This window comes from Neltuma alba, unplaced genomic scaffold, assembly GCF_004799145.2.
Source record: "Neltuma alba isolate B1F8T4 unplaced genomic scaffold, ASM479914v2 tig00011122_pilon, whole genome shotgun sequence".
Classification (NCBI taxonomy): domain Eukaryota; kingdom Viridiplantae; phylum Streptophyta; class Magnoliopsida; order Fabales; family Fabaceae; genus Neltuma; species Neltuma alba.
Window position 1 is genome coordinate 302,715 of NW_021635859.1, and position 24,717 is coordinate 327,431.

The 24,717-nt window shown below is 34.9% G+C and overlaps 3 protein-coding genes and 1 long non-coding RNA gene across 9 annotated transcripts; 3 read left to right on the forward strand and 1 right to left on the reverse strand.

The window, feature by feature from the left end:
• The first annotated feature begins 6,042 nt into the window (after window positions 1–6,042).
• Window positions 6,043–10,748, forward strand: LOC114761443 (U-box domain-containing protein 43). Its single transcript, XM_028950805.1, has 5 exons — window positions 6,043–6,162; window positions 6,527–7,871; window positions 7,960–8,263; window positions 8,398–8,888; window positions 9,519–10,748. Exons 2-5 carry the CDS (start codon window positions 6,639–6,641, stop codon window positions 10,512–10,514), a joined length of 3,024 nt encoding a protein of 1,007 aa, XP_028806638.1. The 5' UTR covers window positions 6,043–6,162; window positions 6,527–6,638; the 3' UTR covers window positions 10,515–10,748.
• On the reverse strand, window positions 6,162–7,096 carry LOC114761446 (uncharacterized). 2 transcript variants are annotated; one of them, XR_003742157.1, is made up of 3 exons: window positions 7,019–7,096; window positions 6,783–6,913; window positions 6,162–6,289 (listed from the first exon to the last, which is right to left on the reverse strand). It is a non-coding gene; the product is annotated as an uncharacterized LOC114761446 (long non-coding RNA). The 2 variants fall into 2 exon arrangements; XR_003742156.1 differs by having other exon boundaries at window positions 6,162–6,301.
• Window positions 10,749–11,114: 366 nt separating the features above from the next.
• Window positions 11,115–12,899, forward strand: LOC114761444 (protein yippee-like At4g27745). The gene is made up of 2 exons (XM_028950807.1): window positions 11,115–11,405; window positions 12,578–12,899. The coding sequence occupies exons 1-2, from the start codon at window positions 11,307–11,309 to the stop codon at window positions 12,800–12,802; spliced, it is 324 nt and encodes a 107-aa protein (XP_028806640.1). The 5' UTR covers window positions 11,115–11,306; the 3' UTR covers window positions 12,803–12,899.
• Window positions 12,900–15,913: 3,014 nt separating this feature from the next.
• LOC114761445 (protein yippee-like At4g27745) lies at window positions 15,914–19,238 on the forward strand. 5 transcript variants are annotated; one of them, XM_028950810.1, is made up of 5 exons: window positions 15,916–15,932; window positions 16,368–16,421; window positions 16,546–16,575; window positions 16,713–16,822; window positions 18,792–19,238. In XM_028950810.1, the coding sequence occupies exons 4-5, from the start codon at window positions 16,730–16,732 to the stop codon at window positions 19,017–19,019; spliced, it is 321 nt and encodes a 106-aa protein (XP_028806643.1). In that variant the 5' UTR covers window positions 15,916–15,932; window positions 16,368–16,421; window positions 16,546–16,575; window positions 16,713–16,729; the 3' UTR covers window positions 19,020–19,238. The 5 variants fall into 5 exon arrangements, with proteins under 5 accessions (XP_028806645.1, XP_028806643.1, XP_028806641.1 ...); XM_028950808.1 differs by lacking the exon at window positions 15,916–15,932 and adding an exon at window positions 15,958–16,227; XM_028950809.1 differs by lacking the exon at window positions 15,916–15,932 and adding an exon at window positions 15,958–16,156.
• The last annotated feature ends 5,479 nt before the right edge of the window (window positions 19,239–24,717 follow it).

Genomic DNA, 24,717 nt, shown 5'->3' on the forward strand with positions numbered 1-24,717 from the left:
CTTAAAGTATATTGAAACATGGGACCGGTTATTTAAACTTATTTTGGCCGTATTCTAGTGCTGCGATGATACTGACTCTAATCATAATAAATTAAAACCTCTAGTCCAAGGCTTTCGTTGTGATATACTAGTTAATTCAATGAATGAGCCGCCCATGCACGTTATAACTTTTACGCATTTTTATAGACACAGTCAGACACCTGCTTGTGGATAGGTCCAATTATTATATCTGTGTGAAGGAAATTTTCTGAGGTCGGTTATAGTGACAAGGTAAGAGAAGGCTATTATATTCCTTGCTGCCTTCATATAATCTTCAGAAAAAAGTAAATAGCTAGGGAATATAATGAAATAATGGTGGGATTGGTCTTGAAGGGGGGGGGGAACTGTGGAGACGGTGATGTGAATAGATAAAGAAGGCTGATTAGTTGTGTTTTGTCACATATATGGAAGGATTAGTAATGGTTTTCCCCCTCAGGAAATTAAAGAGAGAAATTAGGCGGATTAATGTGTATATGTGTGTGTGTGAGGTCATATAGACCTGCACTTGAAGAAACTAAAGATTCATGAGATCTAATATTGTCGAAACATTATTGGAGTCATATTTTGTTAGCTAACTTATAAAAGTAATTAGTTGGTTAATAACCGTGTTAGTTACTATATCCTAAATCTACATAGGTATTAAATTTGGGTTTGAGAAAGAGAAAAGTAAGGCAGCAGTACGGAGGCAGGGGGAGATTTAATTAAGAAGCCAGCAGTAGTAATATTAGTGGTGTGTTTTCTGCATTATTGTGTTCTAGACTTTTCAATATTTGTTTTTGCCTTTTTCTTTAATTAAATGAAAAAAGTAACATCACTAAGAAGTTGGAACTTCCCAGCTGATGTTTCTGTCGCAGAAAGTGGATCGATCATGCATTTAGTGGCTATCAACATCTCAACCAAAAACATGACAATTTTTGCCATTTGCAGAAAAGGAAAAGGATCAATTCCTTTCGCAAGATCGAATCGTACTCTTAATTATTCTTATTTTATATCACATGCATAGATATGGTGAGGACGATTCTATCTATAATTTCCTCTCTTAATTGACCTTTGGCGTGCTGCAAATATAATTGCAATGCAAACTGGAGTCAAGATATGAGATAGAATTTGAGATTTAAGTAACATTTAAAATGAATGGTGAACATTATTTACTGGGAAGTTGGAACTATTCATCCTATCATTTCACCAGTGACTGAGTTAAAAAAAGGGTTATGGTGAGATTTATTGAGTGGCGAGTTCCCAAGTCAAAATACTTTTGTTTAAGCCTTTTTGGGTGGGGGACCTCTTTGAAATTCGCAAATGCTAGCTATTTGGTATCATTGTGTCAACTGCCAAGCTGTTAGCGAACCCAGCTAAATAAATAATCGGACAAATCAAAGTTAAGATCGCGAAAAAAAGTTGAAAGTCATAGTTTTGGTCATGATAAATGATCCTACACTTGCTAAAGAAAAGGCATTAAAAGTCCAAAAATAACTGAATCGCATGTAATGATAAATTATAGTATAAGAAATGATGAAAGGTTCATACCACTTATTTGTTATTAAGATTTTTCAGTAATTAAATTCATTTCTTGAGATGGCATAGTAATTCTATCTAGACTTTTTCATCAGTGATTGGCCTAGAATTAATACACACATATATGATGCTCAACTTTTTCAAATAGTGGAGTTACTGTGGTTGGATTCCAAGTGAGGAACTCAATTCTATGTGTGTTGACTTAAACAGTATCTTCTCCAAAGAAGTCAAGCAAGCGTATATGAAATAAAGGAATCGCTAATCATTGTACTTAAATTATCAGCCAAATCCCATCAGAGAAGGACTCAGGAGTATGGCCTACCAAATGGACAGATCAACAGCTTGAAGAGAAAGCAAAGCAAACAGTGAATTGATTTGTTGACACAGATGCTTCACGGATTTTTATTGCAAAAATAACAAAAAAATGTTCGGAAAAGTAAGAACCCAATGGCCTTCAGAGTCATTCAAATGGCAGATTTGATCTGATGGAGAAATCAATTCTTATATTTGAAGGCGTCTAAGAGCTCTGAATCTCACATTGTTTACTCAGTCTTACTTGCTGGTTTACGCTATTATGTCTCCTAAATATGCATACTCTAATGGCTAGCCCCAGCTTTCAAAACTAGACCAATCCCAGATTTTAAAATGATGTCACAGTGAGATTATGGGCAACTAAATTGTTGTTCGGAAAAGTTTACTTGGAAGATTCGGCACACACATATATATATATTTATATATAGCCGGATAGACGTGACTTTGGAAGATGATCACAACAGAGCTCAAACACTGTTTACGATCTTATGAGATAGTGTGCGCGTTGGGACTTGGGAGAAGGTAATCCACAGTTAGTCCCTAAACGTCACAAAGATGGTTCTCGGTTGAAACATATTATCTCCAGTTGTAATTATAAAATCTAATTTGTAGGGTTATTTGTATAATTATATTGCAGGATGGATTTTGTATTTAAAATCAGAAATAGTATTATCCTCTCACCTAACTCTGTTCAAAATGTTAGGCTTTTGAGGATTTTAATTTGGGAAAATTGGGAGAAGTTCTCGTGAATTTTTTTACCGGGAGATCAAATCAAAGTAGTAACATTCTATATGTACAAAATTTTAAAGTGCTATTATTTTCTGCATATAAAAATTTATCAGGTTTTTTTCACTCATTAACAAGAGACTTTTTGCCACGTAATTTTTCTTTTAATTTGGTTCTCGACATAAAACGCCATCCTAGCTACTCTGCATTAGATAAGTCCGGAAAAATAATAAATAAGGACCACATGAAGCTGACAATTACAATTCAAGCTCTCAAATAGTAAACTTCATCTAAAAATAATAATAAATTTCAATTTAGGACAATGATCTCACCTGTAAATTAAAAAAAAATTCTTTTGCCAAAAATATGCTAGAAACCTGTTAGTCGGCCATTGGTGATTAAATGGGTGTTTGGTTAAATTTAAAAGCACTTTTAGAAAGTTCTTTTAAATGGAGACAAAAAAAATTTTATATACTTATTTCTTGTTTTAAAAAAATTACTTTTAAAGCTACAGTTTGATTTCTATCTAATCATTTTAAAAATGACAAATTCCAATCCTGCGATCCCCCTCCGCCACATTTTGTCCCTCTGTGAGTCCCATTTGTTCCCCATCGATGGGGTTAAGCCCTTGGGCCTTGTTTTAATCCTAAGGATTGGGCCTTGTTTTGATCCAAGGATTGGGCCTCTCCTCCCCTTGTTGGGCTCTTCTTTTTCAATTTCGGCCTTATAGAGCTCAGCTAGCTTTTGTTCCCGGAGCCTTGAACATTAAGGGGGTGTTTGGTTTTTTGCCAAACCATGGTTTGGCAAAAATTTTGCCAAACACCCTTTTTTTTAAAAACCATGGTTTCCAGCAAAACCATGGTTTTGAGCTGGAAACCTTGGTTTCAGGGTGTGTTTGGATAGAAACCAAACCATGGTTTCAGAAGTGCTTTTACGGATTACGAAGTAAATATGTGGAGGAGATTATCTCGTTTTGCGAAAAAGTGCTTCTGAAACCACGGTTTTGGGATACCCAAACAGGCCCTCAGTTGAAGCAGCGCGCCATCCGCTTTTGGGGAGTAATATTTTTTGACCGGAGCTTCTGAGGAGTAATATATATGTAAAGGTTTGTTGAAACAGCACGCCATCCGCCTCTGAGGAGTAATATATATGTATTAATATATATAAATTTTTACGAAACCATGGTATTAATAATTATTTTACGAAAAACATATTTAATTATTTATTAATATATATACGTTTTAATTTTAATTATTTTATTAATATATATTATTTATTAATATATATACATATTAAATTATTTTGCAAAAAAAATATTTTATTTATTTTATTAATATATATACGTATTAATTTTTTATTAATATTTTTTTTTCAAATAAACATATATTATGAAATATATCTTATATGTAATTATCATTTAAACTTATGTCCTTTTTAGTAATTTCTACATATAAAAAAGCACTTCTAACAACAACTATCCAAACACTCTCACTTTATCAGAATCACTTTTTCAGAAAAGCTATTCTCTCAAAATCTATTCTCTCCAAAATCTATTCTCCAGAAGCTATTCTCCAAACCATGGTTTGAGGTTATCCAAACACCCCCTAAAGATGACCCATCAACCCTTGCAGCCCTTCTTTCCCTTTTAGGATTTCTGGGTGCGTTTGGATCAAATGATTCTTATTGTAACGAATTTCTATAGAGTGAAGTGGGGATAAAAATTAATTAGTGCAATACTATACTATCTTCGGTCTTAATTATAAGAACTAGTTAATTAATTTGAGGAGGTTAAGAAAAAAAGTTAAGTTAGTTATTCGTAATAAATATGTATTGTCTTTTTTAAAATCCTTACTAATCAAGTATATTAGTTAGAGCTATCATTGTTAGAAGGACTATCTTAAAAAAAATAGATATATAAGAGATAAAATGGATTGGGATCTTATATTTAAGACCAAAATAAAAATCAAACAATGTCTTATATTAAGGACAAGAGGTAGTACATTTTTTGGATAGGCGTTTATTGAAAACAGTCAGTTTGACAAAAATCTTATATAGATGATATCAATTTTAAAAGTTTCTTTTGTTTTTTTTTTTTTGCCAAATTAAAAGTTTCAAATCAAAGGAAAAGCTAAAAGGCAAAAATTAGAAGTTAGAAAAAATAGTTTCAATTTTAAGGTGATTTTTAGACAAAAAAATTAACTGTCTTCAAAGTCATACCAAACACTAGTTTTCTTTCATCCAACAAATTTTTTTTAGCGTCCCAATTGAATTTTAAGACTTGTTAACATGATGCCTAACAAGTAACAAGCCCTCTAGTTTTTCATTAAACGTTGAAATAAAGTCGCAATTTTTTTTTCTTTTTTTTTCTTTTGGCCTGGAGAAAATGATTATATTTGTAACCTTGTTTTTTTCGTTTGCGTACATTGAATACGTTCCAGCTGTAACTTGGAAGCAAACATTCAAAGTGTCAAACACTGACCAGTCCAAGTTCTTCGGTGTCAAACGTTTGATTCTCTGCTTCTTAATATACAACATAATTATTTTATTAATTTTATTCTAAATATAAGGCTTATTTTTTATATTTATTAATTTTTTCTAAATTATTTATATAGATACTCTCTCAACCATAATTAAATAAAAGAGGAAGAGAGGATACTAAGGAAGATGATTATGGTGTTTTAGAAAAAAAAAACATCATATTTCTTATAATTAACCAACTTACCTAATTTCTTTAATCTAATCAAATTAGTTAAATATGTTTTATATTAAGGATCGGATGAATATCATATTACTAAGAGTTACATGCATGGCAAAGAAATACTAGGAGTTATACACTACTTTGGTTGTAAATATAAGACATATTTTGTAGTGTATTTTACATTACAAAACAGATTTTATATTTAGAACAGGAGGAGTAATAATTAAGGTTGATTGGCCAAAAAAAATGATACTCATCTGGTCCTATTTATAAGGCACTTTTAACATATTTCACACAGATTAAGAAAAATCTTAAACTACATTAACTCTTTATTAAAATATAACAAGTTTTCAACTTTATCTTTATTTAATATATACTCTTTTAAAAAAAACTATCTATACTATAATAAATAAAGAATATTATGATACATTCACAATAAAAATTTAATAGGATTAAAAAAAATTCCATCTACTTTATAAATAAAAGCAGAGAAGTATTAAGGTTGATCTGACGAGGCAGAGTCAGTTACTTGTATTGTAATTGTATGTGTTCGCATTGCTTGCTGCGTCCGTTCGAGACTGACCTGTTCATAACGAGCGGCTTAGCTTCACAGTCAACTCTGCCGAGTTATGGAAGGTGGACCAGTCATCAAGTCAAGAAACGAAAAGAAGAAAAAGATAATTTATCGTAACTAAGCCCATCGATCACTGTTTGGGTCTTCTCGTTTTGATGAAGGGGATCTAACTGCAAGTTTACAACCCCATCATTTGCTTTGCTTTTGTTGTTCTCTATTTCTGCTCGTCCTACTTTGCCGGGAAAATACCCGCCTTTTCCCCGAAAATTCATCCAGAAATCCTTCACTCGAATTTCAGGTCAGCTTCTCCATTTCTCTTTGCCTGGTTTGTGAGAAAATGAGCTGTAGAATTATATATATTTCATTTATTTGAGTTTGGCAACACTCGATATCTTGAGGGCGAATTTATTTTCCGGCTTCTTCCCCTGCATTTTAAGCTGCAACCAATTAGATTATTAATATAACCGTTTTCAGTATACCAGCCATAATTGAAATGAGCATTAATTTCTTTCTAACGTGTTTTGTTGTTAGAGGACTGTCAAGTTGTTTGAACTGTGAAAATTTTGATATCTTTGAAACATCATGGAATTATAAACCCAAGCTTTAGTCCGATTCATTTTATCGGATAAGAAAAATTGATTGAGACTTTTTTATTCTACCAGTGTTTAGGTCAGGTTTCTAATGTTTCATGCTTGACGAGAAAATGACTAATGGGAAAATGAATATTGAGCAAAGCTGAACTTCATGGTTTAGCTAAACTATATCAGTGATGAGATGGCGGACGATTCAATTGATCACGCCTCACTCATTCCAGCATCTGAATTACTTTTTCATACTGTCCTTAGTATATCTGATGTCACCAGAACAGCCAATCAGATTCTGATTCAGAAGGATAATTTCAGAAAACTCTCAACTTACCTGGAGAAAGTCTCATTAATATTAAAAGGACTATCAAAAGAAGACATACACCATGCAGAAAGCTTGAAAAATTCCCTGGGTGTCCTGAACCAAGAAGTTAAAGTTGCTAGACAGCTGGTTTCTGAGTGCAACTGCAAGAGTAAGATTTATCTTTTGATCAGTTGCAGAAAGATTGCTGAGAATTTGGAGTGTTGTACGAAAAACATAAGCCGAGCAGTGAGCCTCATCCCCCTCACCTCTTTGGATGTTTCTTCTGGTCTAAGTAAACAAATAAGTGAGCTATGCCAGAACATGTTAGATGATGAGTACAGAGTAACTGCAGCAGAAGAGGAAATTCTGGAGAAACTTGAGTTAGCAATACAAGAAGGAAATGCTGAGCGATCTCATGCAAATCAGTTGCTAGCTCGTATTGTGGATGTCATTGGGATCTCAACTGAGCATGCTGTTATAAAGAGAGAATTTAAAGAGTTGAAAGGTGACATGCAAATTGCCGCGTCCAGAAGAGATATAGCAGAAGCTCTCCATATGGAGCAGATTGTTGGATTGCTTGAAAAAGCTGATTCCGTTACTTCATCACAAGATAAGGAGAAGAGGTATTTTGAAAAGCGAAACTCCCTGGGACGACAACTGTTGGAGCCGTTGCATTCGTTTTACTGTCCAATCTCACTTGATATCATGGAAGATCCTGTGGAGACTTCTTCCGGCAAGACATTTGAGAGAAAGGCAATAGAGAAGTGGCTTGCAGAAGGGAACAACAACTGTCCCTTAACCATGTTGCCTCTGGATGCTTCAAAATTAAGACCTAATAAGACTCTTCGACAGTCAATTCAAGAATGGAAAGATAGGAACACCATTATTACCCTTTCGGCTCTTAAGTCCAAACTTGAGAGTGATGATGAAGAGGAAATGCTTAAATCCTTGGAAAAATTGCAGGGCCTCTGCTTGGAAAGACAGATGCACCGGGAATGGGTAAAAATGGAGAATTACATCACAACTCTGATCAAGCTCCTCGGTGCTAAGAATAGAGAAATAAGAAAGCGTGTTCTCTCCATCCTGTCTTTGCTTGCAAAGGACAACGAAGAGAATAAGGTATAATATTTTCAAACTATTGTTAATTATAAACAGTGAACTTTATTTTGTGAGGCTTCATGTGAATAGCAATGCTTCTCTTGTGCAGGAAGATATTGCTAAAGTTGATAATGCACTAGAATCAATTGTTCGCTCACTTGCACGTCAAATAGAGGAAAGCAAGCTAGCAGTGGAGTTGCTCTTAGAATTGTCTAGAAGTACTGCAGTGCGTGATCTCATAGGTGATGTTCAAGGAAGCATGCTCCTCCTGGTAAGAATGTTAAGCAGTGATGATGTTGAAGCAGACCACAATGCAAGTGAGCTTCTGGATAACCTCTCTTTCCTTAACCAGAATGTTATAGAGATGGCGAAAGCAAATTACCTCAAGCCTTTGCTGCGGAACCTTTCTTCAGGTATTGCATAAATTCCACACTCGCCATTTGCCATATTGATGCAAAAACCATTTCTTTTTCCTTGAAAAAAAAAATGAAGAATTGGCTTGCTACTAGACCCTCATTGATTGTCAATGCTCATATCCTTGATGCAGGAACAGAAAATGTGAAGATAATCATGGCCAAAACTTTATCAGAGATTGAATTGACTGACCAGAATAAAATATCAATAGTCAGAGATGGGGCACTGCAGCCACTTCTTCAGTTGCTCTCTAATTCTGATGTGAAAATCAAGGAAATAGCTGTGAAAGCTCTTCTGCAGTTTTCAAGCTTGCCAGAAAATGGGCTACATATGATTAGGGAGGGTGTTGCTCAATCACTATTTGAGCTGCTATATCGTCACAGTTTACAGTCACCGACTCTGCGGGAACAGGCGGCTGCCACTATGATGCATCTTGCTATGTCAACTACTCATCAACGAGCTGATGAAGTTCAGGTTTCATTGTTAGATTCTGAGGATGACGTATTTAAATTCTTCTCACTTGTTTCCTTCACAGGACCTGATATACAAAGCAAGATTCTGAAAACTTTCATGGCAATGTGCCAATCTCCCTCTGGTCTCACCATCAGAGAAAGGTTAAGACAGGTTGGCATTTTTCCTGAAGTCATGATTTGGGTACATTATGATTGTGGTGAAAAATCTTTGACTATAATAATAATAATAATAATAATAATAATAATAATAATAATAATCATTGTGGAATATTTTGTTGCTTTGCTTACAACCACTTGTTGTCGTGGTATATGAAGCATATGATCATGGCTATTTAGAACTAAAAGAAGCAACAGGATCAAAAAGATGAAAAAGTAAGGGACTAGGAACGGAAGTAAAATGTCATATGAGGTGTGAGAACAGATTCTCTCCAGACTTAAATCACAAAAGTGGCCGCTCCTTATGTGGTCACGCAGAGAGAAAAGGGAGGATGAATATAAAGAGGAAAGTGGGTTCCATACCTCTTCATACTCTTTTTATCATTCTTACTCCTGATATGTCACTGCATGACTATAGAAGATCCAAGTTGAAGAGAAATAGAGATAGAAACAATAAAGGGAAAATTTGTTGCCACTGTTGGCCTTTACAAAGTTTAAGATAAGGCACACTGTTCATAACTTATGAATAATGAAGCTTTTTCTGTAAGTTTTATGTTACATATAGATTAAAGTGATTATGTCTTGAAATCACTGAAAATAAGTTTTATGGTTGTTGTTGATGAAGCTCTCAGCTGTCCAAGTATTAGTTCACTTGTTAGAGCTCGATAACCAAACTGTGCGGGCAAATGCCATGAAGCTGTTCTATTACTTAACAGAAGGCGGTGATTGCAGAAACTTTACATCACATGTAACTGCAAGGTGTATTAATGTCTTGCTCACCATCATCAGGACTACCGATGATGCAGAAGAGATTGTTTCTGCTATGGGTATCATCTCAAGACTCCCAAAGGAACCCCATATAAACCAGTGGCTTTTAGATTCTGGCGCAGTTAAAATTATCTTGGATTGTCTCTTGGATCAACATAAACATGCCTCGCACAAACGGCAACTCATTGAGAACTCTGTTCAAGCTCTTTGCCGTTTTACTGTCTCAACAAACGTAGAGTGGCAGAAGACAATAGCTCAAGAGGGCATCATCCCTATCCTGGTGCAATTGCTGGATTCCGGGACATCTCTGTCGAAACAACATGCAGCCATTTCAATCAAGCAGTTTTCAGAAAGCTCACGACTCTTAAGCAAGCCTATAAAAAAGCCAGGTATATTCAAATTCTGCTTCGTAGCTTATGAAACCGGTTGCCCAGCACACCAGGGCGCCTGTACAGTTGAGTCTTCATTCTGTATGATAGAGGCTGATGCTTTGAAGCCCCTTGTGAGGATGCTTGAAGAGCAAGATATTGGAACATGCGAAGCTTCCTTAGATGCACTTTTGACTTTGATTCATGGGGAAGCACCACCGGGTGGGTGTAAGGTACTTGCAGAGGCAAATGCTATTACTCCGCTGTTAAATTTATTGAGTCTTCAGTCTGCCAGATTGGTGGAAAAAATTCTAGTAGCTTTAGAGAAAATATTTCTAGTCGATGAAATAAAGATTAAATATAAAGCTTTAGCCACGATGCCATTGGTAGAGGTAACCCAGAGGAAAGATAGTCGCTTGAGAAGTCTTGCTGCCAGAGTCCTTGCACAATTGGGTGTACTTGAGAAACAGTCTTCTTATTTTTAATAAATATCATTCAAAACCCCACTTGCTTATTCATTTTTTATACCTTAGTATTTCTTAATAAGTGGTTGCTCTGTATTTCAAGGCAAAAAGTAGGATATAGAGATAAGAAAGCTTTACATAATTATTGTCTTCCGTGTTTAATGTGTAGCTGTTTGGCTTTTCGTCTTTCAAACCAGCAAAGTTCACATTATTCTGAAAATATTGTTTCTTGTGGAATGGAGTAAATGCTTCTCACTACGGCGGCAAAATTAGTGCACTTTGATTGCTTTCTTACTTCACAGATTATCGGTCTTATTTATTAACATCACAAAGAAACAAAACTAGCAATTCAGAGTAATACGCGGAGTTATACGTATCCAGTTTTAAGAATTTAGAGCAATCTGACTATTAAAAATGCTAGAGACTTATTATATGGTTTCAAAGAAAACAATAAAGTATTAGATTTGTAAAGAATTAAAATTTCACATGACTTACTGAAATTTACCGATTTTTCCAAGGAAATGACGTTTATAGAAAATAGGATAGGAAAATAGAACAAACATGAAGAGAAGATAGTACTTAGCTTGCATATCCAAGGACCAAAGTGGCGGGCGAGGGATGAAAAGAGCGAAGAATGGTGTTTCGCGTCGCCTAGCGTTGTCCCTGTCAACCCGCCGTGGTGGAGACGCAACTTGTTTTGGTTGGTCTAAAACGACTAATAGGCATAATATAAACATATATATATACGTGCCCAGACTTCAAAGTGGTCACTCTGATCCAAATTATTGGTTGCCTTGAAATAACAACACTCCAATGGCGGATTTTGGAGGCGATGGTTCTGCCTCCTTCAGATGCAGAAACTGCCAAACGCCCATTGCATCACGCAGCGACCTTCTCTCTAAAAGCTTTCGGGTATTTATTCCGCACAAAACTCTCTCCTCTTTATTTAACTCTCTTGAGTTTTGACAACTATTGAGCAGCCATGGGCTCTGATCTTCGCTACTTGGAAGTAGTTCTCCCCCCCCCCCCCGGGGGGGGTTTGGGATTGTGGATCTTGGTTTCACTAATCTTTTTGTTCTTCATATTGAAATCTGCTTTCTCTTCATCGATACACAAATAAAAGTTTTTGAAACCAGAACATATTCAGTGGCGTATTTTATTTGAAATATAAAGCGGCCCCCTAGCCTAATTTATTTTAGATTTTAGCCACTGACAAATATTTTAGACCATGCAGTTATTATATTATGTTTTTATAAAAAGTCATTTTACTTATAAAAATTTCGTTGTGAATAAATAAAATTAAAATATAGGCATTTTTTCTCATATTGCGGTGTGTGGGACTGTGGGGTGGTTGGACTGTGTTTGATTTGGAATTTTCTATAAAGCCATAAGAATTTGAGGGGTACAGAAGTCAACAAAGACCAATCCTGCACGCCAAGTAGTATTATCAGATAGTATGAGACAGCATGGAGGCTTATGCAATGCAACGTTGCCTTGTGGAGCTTAAACACAACACCCAATGCAATATAATTAAATGTGTGTGATGTGACATGTAAATTAAAAGACCCTAACCCTTAATTACGCGTGATGAAAATAGGAAGCCAAGAAATACTGTTCTATCTCATATATAATACTCCTCCAGTTCTTAATATAGGATCTAATTCTTGAGTTAGTTTTAGTCCTAAATATAAGACTCATTCCTCATATTTATCAATTTTCTCTAAATTACCCTTATAGATACTTTCTCAACCATAATCAAGTAGAAGAGGGAGAGGGGTATTAAGAAAGATTATTATGGTATTTTAGGAAAAATGTGTCACTTTTCTTATAATTAACTAATTTACCTAACTTTTTTAATTTAATCAAATTAGTTAAATGGGTCTTATATTTAGAACCGGAGGAGTAATACTTTTCTGATTCTAAATATAAAATATATTTTTTATATTATAAAATAAATCTTATATTTAGGGTCAGAAGAATAATGAAGTTGGGATGATTGACTGCTTTAATACTATAATTTTTTGCCCGGGTGTAATACTATATTTAATTTAACACCTATGTGGGGTATGGGGGAATGAATGAAGGCCAAAACAGGAGCAGCATTCATGTTCAGGCATGCTAGGAACATCATTGAAGGAGCCAAACAAGACAGACAACTCATGACCGGAATGTACACTGTGGCCAACATATATTGCTCCAATTGCGGTCAGGAATTAGGTTGGAAATATATCAGAGCCTATGAGCCTCCCCAGAAATACAAGGAAGGCAGGTTCATCATCGAGAAGGCTAAAATCCTCAAGCAATACTAATAATGTAATATATCCCCCCCTGTTGTGTCAACGGTGGATACTCCTAATCCTATGTTCCAATAATAATTATCATCTCTACAATATAAAACCATATCTTATGTTTAAAACGGAACCGTGTGATAATATGTTTTAAAAATAGACACCAATGATTAAATAATGTAGTACTATCTTCAATCCTATTTATAAGACTCTGTTTATACAAACGATATAAACAAAATCTTATAAATAGGACTGAAGATAGTATATTTGGTGAAAGTTGCCCCTTTATTCGCGTGACGTGTGGCATCATTATCACTGCACGCTCCTTTGCCTCTCAATAAATATATGGCAGCCGCGCGCGCATACGTAGATGCGGGTGTATATTGTCTTCCATTTTTATGTGTGATGTTCAATTATCGCCATGTATCCGTACACACGTGTCACGTGCCCACATGCGCCAGGCACTTTGTACGCACGTTGCAATGAAAAATCAGAGGGTGCGATTTAATTTTTATGGTTATGGCTTGATTATAATTCAATTGTTAAACTTTGAACTCAGATGCAATCTAATTCCTGTAACTTGAATATTTAAGATATTGATCCTTGTGTTTTAGAAAATAAAATCATATGTTTCATTAAATTTGGGCATTGAAGTTTTAAATGGCTAAAACTATACAAGTTTAGTTGTGGTGAATTAAAATTTAGATAAAATTAAAAATAGTTTGAAAATTAAGTTTTAATTGAATGAAAAATATCAAAACTGAATCGTAGACGGTTTAAGTTCAAGAATTAAGTTGCAATTAAGTATTGGAAGGAAAAAAAAAATTTCCAACATCAAAAGCGGATGCTCTGAAAAATCACAACGGGAAAAGTTAATTACGGGAGAAAGAAGCTGGTCATAATACATTCTAGATTATAATTTCCTATACTATCTCTTGAAATAATCTTTAATGTCATGAACGTGACGAACCAGTCAATTAATACAGGTATTAAATAGAACTCTTGAAGCCACACTCTTATCTTATCAAAGGGAGAGGGTTCAATTTCTAAGATCGTCACAGTACTTGGAGAGACATATTCACAGCTAAGTAAAGTAGGAGTAGTATCAGGGTCAGGATTAACGGGTGCATGCACATTTCTATTGAGACCAGTCTTTGTGGATCATGAGTTAGTTTTCTTGCTTTTAGCTTGTGGGTGAATCTAATCTCTTATCTGAAATTTAGTCTATAAAAAAAAACGTAAGAGTTAATTACTATCCTCTCTAGCATGACAAGAAAGTTTAATTTAGCCAAAATTCATAATTTGTTTGAAGTGACCATTAGATTATAAAAGATGAATTTAACTACATTTAAACCCTAAAACAATCTCTAGCTGTAAACTGTAAAAGAGTATATGAAAAGTAGTAGTGTAAGACACTACTTTGTCTTTGTTTTGGCTAAATGCTCGTGCAAGTGCTCTTCCATCCCTTTTGGAGGAGCAGACATTTTGTGCAACCCTATTGGCAACCTCATGCTTTGCCAAGCAAACCAATCCGTTGCCATATATTCGTTTTGAAACCCAACTAAACTCATCCTTCTTTGATTTATCTCACCCCATCCCAAATATAAAATCATTTTATAATAATCAGTAAATTATAACGACAGCAAGTCTAGAACAATAAAATTTATTTTAAAGAGAATATTTATTGCAAAAAAGTATAATTTAATTTGTACCGAACTGTTACTCCTCTTTTTACTAGCAAAATCTTAAATTCATAAAATTAGTCAAATTTATAAGAGTAACATTGTTTTAAATTTATGGAAAATATTCATAAAATAAAATCTAACCCCTTGAGAATTAAAAATCGCATACCATATAGGAAAAGCCGAACAAGAAAACAAAATTGCATCGTAAGGCTTTTGGCTAGTGGGTGTTGAAAATTGGCTCCCCACCCATTTATTCAAGCTATGGACTTTGAAATTTTGACCCTTGACTGAAGTTATATTTGATATTATCTCTAATCCGAATTATAAGATCTCATTTATAAATGAGAAATTATAATTAGAACATGAGGTAGTATATACTTTTTAATATAAGAGCTGATAAGGATGTTATATAAATCTACAGATTTTAATTTGTATTAATATTAATGTCCATTACACCTTTATTTTTATTAACCAGTATTTATCTTTTCTACCATTTTCTAATGAAGAGCATGATGCTTATTTTTATACATTATATATAATTATGCACATAGCATTCTATATAGTAAATATGACCTAAAAAGGCTTAACCAAGATGTTATTGTTTCTTCGTTCCCATAATCACACCTGTTAATCTATGGGCCACCAACCCATTGAAATTCAACAAAAAATTGAGTACCTTTGAGTGAAAATTTGGATGTGGGTCCCTGTGAAGTCCATAACTTAATTCCCTATTAGCTCGAGTTTATTCCTCGAGGGGGGGGGGGAATCGGTTAGGCAAACTTTCAATTTACCTTCCGACTCAGATTTTCTTAAAATGAATTGACTCAATAAAACAACTTGTTTTGATATAAGCATTTAACTTTTGTTTTTTGAATTTTATAGTGGCATAGATAATGTTTTTATTTCCCATACATATCTTTATTTTTAACGTTTTATTAAATCTCGTATATGATCCGAGAGTGATACATCAATCAATAACCATTTCAAGTAAAAAATCATTTTGATTGATTTTGGACAAACTTAGAGCGGAGGAAAAATTCAGCTCAAAAAAGAGTGGAACAAAAATAATGCTGAAGAATTAGTTAAATTAAATTACTATTGATAAAATTAAATTATTATTCAATTCGTCTCTCTTTCGGGGGATCTGGCGCAGCCGCTGCGTCTGCGGTGCATGACCTTTTCGCGAAGACCCCTTTCTGAGCGTTTCCGTAACGTATTTTCCTTTTCGCGCGTTCCTAACGCCCTGGTTCAGGCGCGTGTTGTTCCCTCCCCAATCTAACCAACTCAATAATAATACCAGTAAAATAATAGTAACAAAAATAATAATTATAATAATAAAATAAAAACTACACACAGTCTCTGTCTCTGTCTCTGTCTCTCTCTCTCTCTCTCTAAATTATTTGATAGCAGTTCTCATCACCATTCCTCCATGGAACAGAGCCCTGACTCAGTCTCAGACTTGCCAGGTCAGTGAGCCTTGAGAGCTAGTAGGAACTCGCCCCTCTATTTCTTCTTCCTCCTCCTCTCTTATACTAGCGAATCTTCTTCAGTAGTGCTTCTGATGCTTCTGATTATCATTGGGTCAAATAATCAAAGCAGAATTTCTCGATTCATTCTTCAATGAAGTGATGGCGACTTATCCCGATTTGCAGTTAATTTACCTATGTTTTACTTTGAACCACCAAACCAAGTAGGGTATTTTTTGTTTATTATCTTTCAACAGCTTAGATCCCATTAACTTGCAACTTGCATTCGTCAACGGTGCCGCTCTCTCTCTCTTCTCTTTCTTGATCTTTCTCGGTTTTTTTGGCTACAGGATTCTAATCCAAATAGTTTCTTTTTATTTTTAAATTTTCTCGAAGTGGCTGTTATTTTATTCGATCATTTTTGTTTTCATCTAGGGACAGCGGTCGTGTTGTTTACACTTGTAGCGGCCGTGTCTTTATCTGACCCATGTGTATACCTTTTCTATTTAAAACTCCTAACATCTTAAATGGGAATCTGTACTCAACTTTGTGATCGTCTTTAGCCTAATCTTGCACGCTAACTCCCTTTTCTCTTCCTATCTTGCTGTTGCAGAATTTCGGGTCATCATTGAGCTTGTTGGAGGTAAAGAATTTATTATTTTCCCTTGCTTGGTTTACGTTCTGGTCAATTATTCTAATTTATAATCCATACCGTGTATCTGATCAACGGTTGTTCTCTTAAATAACCGTGATTTTGATATTTTGCGAGTTGTTTGATAGGAAACTGTTGAGAGTTAATGGCGGAACAGATCGGTCCAAGGTTGTACAGCTGTTGTAATTGTAGAAACCAAGTTTCACTCCACGACGATATAATTTCCAAGGCTTTTCAGGTGAGGCATCTTTTCCTTGTTTAGTCTGTCCTTTTTTTAATAGCTTTAAGCGAAGGATTTTACCCCCGGATGTGAATTTTCCTGATTTCTAATCAAATTGTTACTTCATCTTGCATATCACATTTGCTGCTTCCTTCTTTTTGCTCTTGTTCTGGGTTTGTTTGCAGCTATCGCTTGTAACATATCACTTCTTGAATTTTCTTTTCCCCTTCGTTGCTCCTCAACTTCGTTGCTCCTCACCTCGGAGGCAACAAGTGGAAGATGTTGATATCTGTATGTAGAAGTTTTAGGTTAAAAAGTATATACGTAACATGTAATGCTGTAATAAGATAAGCATGATGTTCTTTCTTGTCAAACTTTATCAATAATTGAGTATGTCTCAGATTTCTCAGTAGTGTTTCCTTTATTTATGAATAACGATGTAATTTGCAAGAAAATAATTTTCTATCCCCTTGTCAAGCTTTTTCTTGTGATATTCATAGTTAAAAATGATCGATCACTTGTTGCTAAAACTTGAATTAAGAGTCAATAACAAGTAAAGCAAATGATAAATTAAACAATATGTGTAAGATCTGTTTTTCCCCTTCCATTGATAAATTACGAGGTTATTGGTATGTTTTTGAAACCAAGATGTTGATAAACGTCAAACGTATAATATTTTGTTCTCATTTCACTGAACTGACATTTCAATTCCAAAAAATTTGAAAATTGAACCAGGGCTGGGGGTGAAGCACCCCCCTGTGTCCGTCACTGCCCCAAATCCTCCCTTCCATCCTCCTCATAAGTAAAGAGGTATCAGAATTTGATGTGTTCGGAGTTACTTATGATCTACTGTTAGAAAAAGTAACGTGATAGGAATGGTTCTTGGTGATTTCAGGAATCAAGACTGGAAAAATGTTGTCGTTCTATGGAAATGATGTCAACCACAGAATCTGTGGTGTAGTTTGTCTAGAGCCCACTTCTGAACCTGAATATGGTTGATTTCTTAGAACCATTAAAAACTACAATAGTCTCAGACCAGATATTGAAGATTGCAAGAGTTTGGTTTTCATTTTCAGTCTTAGGATTCATATTGGGACTGTTCCTATATTTTTACCTAAATAGTACGATGCTAAAGAATTTGTTTCATAACGATAGAGTTACTGACTATCTGACTAATCAGTGTTCATGGAACCTATCATCTGATAGTCCAAGTTTGATGCAGTATGATTATATGCTTGGAAACGTAGATGAAAGTGCTGCTTAAGTTTTACTGAAATGGAATTAGAAATCCTGCATAGGTTGTGGTGAAAGTGATAGAGTAGTGACGGTGGTTGCGGTAAGTCTGCTTATGGATACTAGAGAAGGTAGAAAGTGTTAGTGACTGTGGCGATCAATGACTGGTGGTATTGACAATCACGCACAGTTCCTCTTGCCGGACAGTTGGGGCTTTTCTGATGATGCTTGAAAAGTGGCAGTGACTGTTGATGTCTGGTGTCATTGAGAGTCACAATTGTTGTTGTTATATAGCTGTTATGATGATGACTTCTTTAGTGAGGGTGCTGTTTGCTGGAAACAGTGATACAGATGTGGTGGGTTGGCAGTGTTAAAAGGAGGATGAAATATTGTTGAGGAGAGTGGCTGATTTTCAGCCTTTACCTTGTTTATTAATGTTCTCAAGATACAAGCATTATACTATATAATTGACCAGCCCTTTCTTTGTTGTTAGTTATTACAATGGCCATTAGGTGTTGAAAATGAATGGTGCTTCAAATTTTCATGAAGATTGCAAAATATGTTTTCTTTGGATCATAAGGTGCTGCATGTTTCAAAATCGAAGCAATCCCAAGGAATTTCAATTTCCCCTGTCCTTTCTTACTGGGATTTGGGTTGATAAACTTAGTATTTAAACATGCGTTTTCATTTTTAAGCCTCTCAGAAACTTTCCCATATCATTGTCCAATATTCTTTTCTTTAATTTTAAAATTAGGGAAGAAATGGCAGAGCTTTTCTGTTCTCCCATGCAATGAATATTGTCGTAGGGCCAAAAGAAGACAGGCATCTCCTGACTGGACTGCACACAGTTGCTGATGTTTATTGTGGTGATTGCCGTGAAGTGTTGGGTTGGAAGTATGAAAGAGCTTATGAAGCATCGCAGAAGTACAAGGAAGGGAAGTTCATCCTTGAGAAGTCAAAAATCGTGAGGGAGAACTGGTAGTATATATAGCATTCCCTGATGCTCCTTAATCCATTCATTCCAGCCTTGGAAGTAGATTATTTCATGCTTCATGATGTCCGTCTTGTACAGGAATTTCTCACCCATTCTAAATCTGCCATTGTTTATCCAATTTCTTTTATTTTCTGGTGTTGTGACTAAAAGTTGTAAGATATGATGAATTTGTTCCCTGTTAATAAAATTGTGTATTTGCTAGCTTTATCTTCTTCTGTTCCTTGAAATATGTTGTCTGGCTTTAAAGAGTGATCGAACTCTCCAAGGATCATATCGTCCGAAAAGTCTAAAAGCCTCCCAATTATTGAATCAATTAATACTCCTCCGGTCCTAAATATAAGACCTTCAGACCAACGTATATTGGTTATTGTTGCCTTGCCAACTTCGGCAGGCTGGTTCTTACATGATGGTTACATGCCATTACAGATTACAACAGGCTACTTGCTCATTGCGACCCTCCAACCACCAATAGAGGAGTTCCTTATTCCTTGTGGGGCTATCATTATATTTTCTTCAGAGTGCGTTTAGCTTTATGTTGAAAATCGCCAGACCATAGTTATATAATGGTTTTCAACATAAAAGCCAAATACACGGGATTTTGTCTTTCCATTATTTTCATGTGCTATGTCCCCATGGCCTGCCTTTGTGGTTCTACCTCGTCAAATGAAACAAAGGGCAAATATTTTACAGTCAGCTGGAGCCGTAGTGGATGCTGCAAGGGCCATTTTTGCGCGGGCTCAATTTAAATAGGTACCGCACGATTTTTATTTGGAGAATTTATCATTTTAAAATTATAAATCTTTGTATTCTATGCTCTGCCTTATTTGTGTGGAGTTCATAAAGGACACTAATTTGATTATAAACGTAGAAGTTAGACCATAGATTCATTTTGATCTTAAATATAACAACTCAATCTATTTTGCTCCCCAAATTTATAATTTTTGTTCACATTGTCCCTATTAATTGTATATATTAAAAAGGCTTCCAATCAAGGGACAATTTAATATATATGATTAAATATGGCAGTTTAGAAAAAATCAAAACATATTTGTTATAAATAATTCAACTAATTTTTTTAATATCTGTAAATTAGTTATATAGTATTCATTTTACAGAAGCAAAATTCATGGCCTGAAGATGCAATGCCACTCGCCCACAAAGCCTTCATGCTTGCTTCGGCCTTCAACATGGAATTAGGAGAGCATTTGCCATTTGGCACTGGCGTCTTGAGAAAGTGATGCGTTCCTTTTTGACGGCCATAATTAGAGACAACGCCTTTCCGTCTTTCTCAACGAACTCAAATATAATCCAAAGCCTCTGCCTTCCAGTTTTGCAAAATTTATATTTTACAATCTTAAAATTACAGATATTTTATATTGAAATCTCAAACTTTATTTTTCTGTTCAGCACCGTTGAACAAACTCAGTTAAAATATTGAGTCTCTGGGCAATGGTTAGCAAACTAGGCCCGGCATTTTTCTTCTTTTTTGGGCCTTACAGCTTGAGAGCCGCCCACACTGGGCCGTTACTTGTTATTCTTGTCTAAGTTATGCTGGGCCTGACCGATCCATAAAAGTAAGCCAAGAATACCTGTCTTGACGTCTTGGATTCATTATTCAATTTGAAAGAGCCATTGCAGACTCGTAACATTAATAAATAACAAATGATGATGAAGCCTTCTGTGCCGCGGGAGGTGAGGATGGAGTTACCTTTATACCCCATACGGGGGCCTGGGGTGGAAAAGGACAAGAATAGAAATATGCAGCCCTATTGTAAACTATAAGATAGTGAAGTAATGAGATTAATAAAATGGTAGAGGAGTAATGAGAGTTACTTAAAAAAAAAAAAACAAAGAGGAGAAGGGACGTAGACATCTACACAGCTTTTAAAACTCATAACAATTAACCTCAACATATAATTAGTTGTAAATCACTTCTAGAAGGGGACCCAAAGCAGGCAGGGAACTCTACGATGTCTATGCATCTCTTGGTTTTCGATATGTCAACAAACAAAAATCTCGAAGCAAGTTCTGGGTTAGAAATCAACAATATTGACACCTGTAAATTCAATTCTATTTTAAAATGGTCAGTCCATGTATTTTAACAAGTTTCGCTTAGATTCTTCGAGAGTTTTTTTCCCCCGGCCATTCCTTTCAGTTTCGGCAGTGCTTCATTGTATTCTTGCCTTTCCAAGATATATACTATGCATGTATAAGATCACAGCCCTGCGTTGCTCATTTTGGTTTTTTTTTTTTTTAAAAAAAAGGGTCAGTGAGAGGAAGCGCACACATACACATCCGCCAAGTATTATATGTGTATGGAAGAGACTTCTTGTATAAGAAGATATCATCTTTCACCATTAAAGTCATTTGCGAGACTATACAAAAGACTGCAAATTTAGTTATAAATGAGAGAAATCTTTCTTTTCCTATTAAAAGGAAATGATATCCACATTGTTTCTGTTTGTATACCCATCCTATTGATTTAGCCAACTCTTTATCCTCCACTTATTGGTATGTTTATAACATCAAGAATTCTAAAGTTAATATTCAAACTGATCTCTCTCCCCCACTCTCATTTATTTCTCTTTTGGTACAACATGCTTGAAATGTAACATAACGTGACAGTCAACTAATCATTTTTAAAGCCCTTCAGCACTTACAAAAATTATTAAAGTCTCACATCCATTAATATTAAAGCTATATATATAGTTCAATATTATTATTTGAATTGTTGAAACAATATAATAAGTTAATGATGCGAGCCCATTATTATTATTGTAACATCACTATTAAAGATACTCCTCCGGTCCTTAATATAGGACCCAATTGGTGAGTTGATTTTGGTCCTAAATATAAGACCCATTTCTCATATTTATCAATTATCTTTAAATTACCCCTATAGATACTCTTTCAACCTTAATCAAGTAGAAGAAAAAGATGGGGTATTAAGAAATATGATTATGGTATTTTAGAAAAAACGTGTCATATTTCTTATAATTAACTAACTTACCTAACTTCCTTAATCTAATCAAATTAGTTAAATGGGTCTTATATTAAGGACCGGGAGAATAATATGCATGCATGAACTTCATCAGACTCAAACACGATTGTTACTATTTAATGGCAGCCCTATGCTAAGGATGAATTTAGTAGCATCTTTATTTTTTCAGGGAGTGTTACATATATATATATATAACTCACCTTGCCAAAAGTAGCCAAACAGATTATGTCAAGCTGATCTCCATGATACGTATTTCATAGCATGGGTTGGCTTTGAAAAATTTGAAATTGGTTTGCACTTTTATGGACCCGCAGCTATATTTGAAGAGTTAGTCTTTCTGCTACTTAGGGTTAAGAATTGTGCAGAGGGAAACCCTAATTTAAGGCCATTAATTATGATTGGGAATAGCCAATAATGGAACCCTGAAAGATCGACTCTAGGGTTTGGTGTATCCGATGCCTACATACATCAAATCCATGTATATTTTTTGGTAATTCATTATGGAGAATGGGAAAAAGGTATAGTGTCACAATTCTATAGCTATGATTCAAATTAAGAAATAAACAAGTTAGTACGCATGGTGCACTATTCAAATCCCACAATATATATTTAAAAAGATTCATGATTGAATTTGACATATATAGATATATATAGTTGACAAATAATTTTAGCACTTAATATAAAACTGATCATCCGTGTGTATTCTTATACATTAATCCAAGGATAAAATTTAACTCCAAAAAAGTTTTTAAAATCTTATAAAAAATAAATAATAAATATTTGGACATTTTAGTTAACTTTGTCATTTATTGAATTTCCAACGTACTGAGTATATACAGTGTTGTTTGAGTTGTGTAAAAAACCTGTTTGAAAGAAATTATTAACCTTAGTCTGCTCTTGATCGTGCTTATGTCTAGCCGAAAACCAAATTCAAAGATATTGGAAACCCTAGGAGAGGCAGGGGAATATAATTAATAAAGTTCTAGGGTTTGGTGTGCGTCCATGATAAATGTTTTTTAGTTCTAAGAATACTGAAACCATGGCTTACAGTAAACCCTAAAAAACAAATAGATAGGAGACAGACTTGAGCTTTTTTCTGGTACCTAAGATCTCTATATCATAGCGGCGCAAATCCAAATGAAAATTTAGTTCATCGTGATTATGCGTTATAACCTTAACTTTTCCAAGAAAATTATCTCCGTTTGTTGTAAATACCCGGCTTGATCCAGACAAAATAGCTTGCTCTATTATAATTGAACCCTAAACCTGAAGATAATTTAAAAACATAGCAGATCGGTCAAGTCATTTAAACGATTACATATATAAATATATATAAACTCGTCATACCAAAACCTATTTCACTAGGTAAAAGGTGGGTGTTTGGCAAGAGAAAGAGACCTCCAAGATTTTATATTAAGGCTTGGACCAGAAAAACCTAACCAACGAAGCCACTATATATCTACCTGTCTATATATCGATGGAATCTACAGGATGATCTAATTATAATATTATATTTTATAATAATAAAAGGAACTCAAAGTCGTATCTATGGAGGACTTTGTTGCAGAGTGGAGCATGTTATTCCTGCACCGTTACCAAGAGGAATGTTTTGCGGGACCCGCAGGAAAGGAGGTGAGACACTATACCAAGCTATCTCGAGCATCTGTGTGTGTGTGTGTGTGTGTGGGGCTTTAAATAAAAGAGAGTAAAAAAGAAAAGGGCCATGTGAGGATATACAGTGACTTATAATTTATGCAAACGGAGCAAAATGCGCTTCAATCAGAAAGCCAAACACAGTAATATATTAATGAATGACCATTATGATCCAGCGGGCGAGATCATGGAAACCCACTCACTTTTCAGCCAAAAGTTAACTCTACACCTTCTTATTATTGCTTTTCTTCCGCTTCTCGTTCCATTATTAATTGATTGTGTTTCAAGAGATGGAAATTAAAGAAAAGGCTCTCAGAAAGTGAACGCTGAAGTTAGCCATTAGGGTTTTCTTATTGTCAGCAGTCCCTTACATATATGCAATGGGGTCGTATAGAAAGGAAAAAAGCATACGTAAAAGAAAACTGGAATTTAATTAGTTTCTTTGATGTGTTTGTAAATTGAACTGATCGAGCGGCTGAGATGGCTAGAATTGGGTATTAATAATTACAAAGGCATTATTATTAAGGTACCATTGTTGTTAGATCCTGCCGGGTTTTGGCGGTGAGATGAGATGGGTGCTTTATTAATGGGGTTGGAAGAATCTAAAAGACGAAAGAGGGTACTGACTGATTAAAGATATATAAATCTGACACTTTCTCAACTGTTGTTGGCAAGCAAAAGCAAAAGAGAAACGAAAAAGAGAGAAAGAGGGAAAGATATAGTAAGGGAGGGACACCACTTTTGCTGTAAAGGATTTGACAGCCATCATTCCACCTCACCTTTATGTTCCAAAATTAAGTATACACACACACACACACACACTAGTTAACTAATTAAATAATTATGATATCAATTTGTAAAACCAAAACCAAGATTAACCATAAATATAATTAAATCCCTTAGTTACAATATACAAAATAAAATGGGCACTAACCTGGGAAATATAGTAATCAAGTAGCCCTACTTAAAAACAACAATATTAAACTGCACACCGACTAAGATCTCTCTCAGCTTATATTTTCTGATCCATGC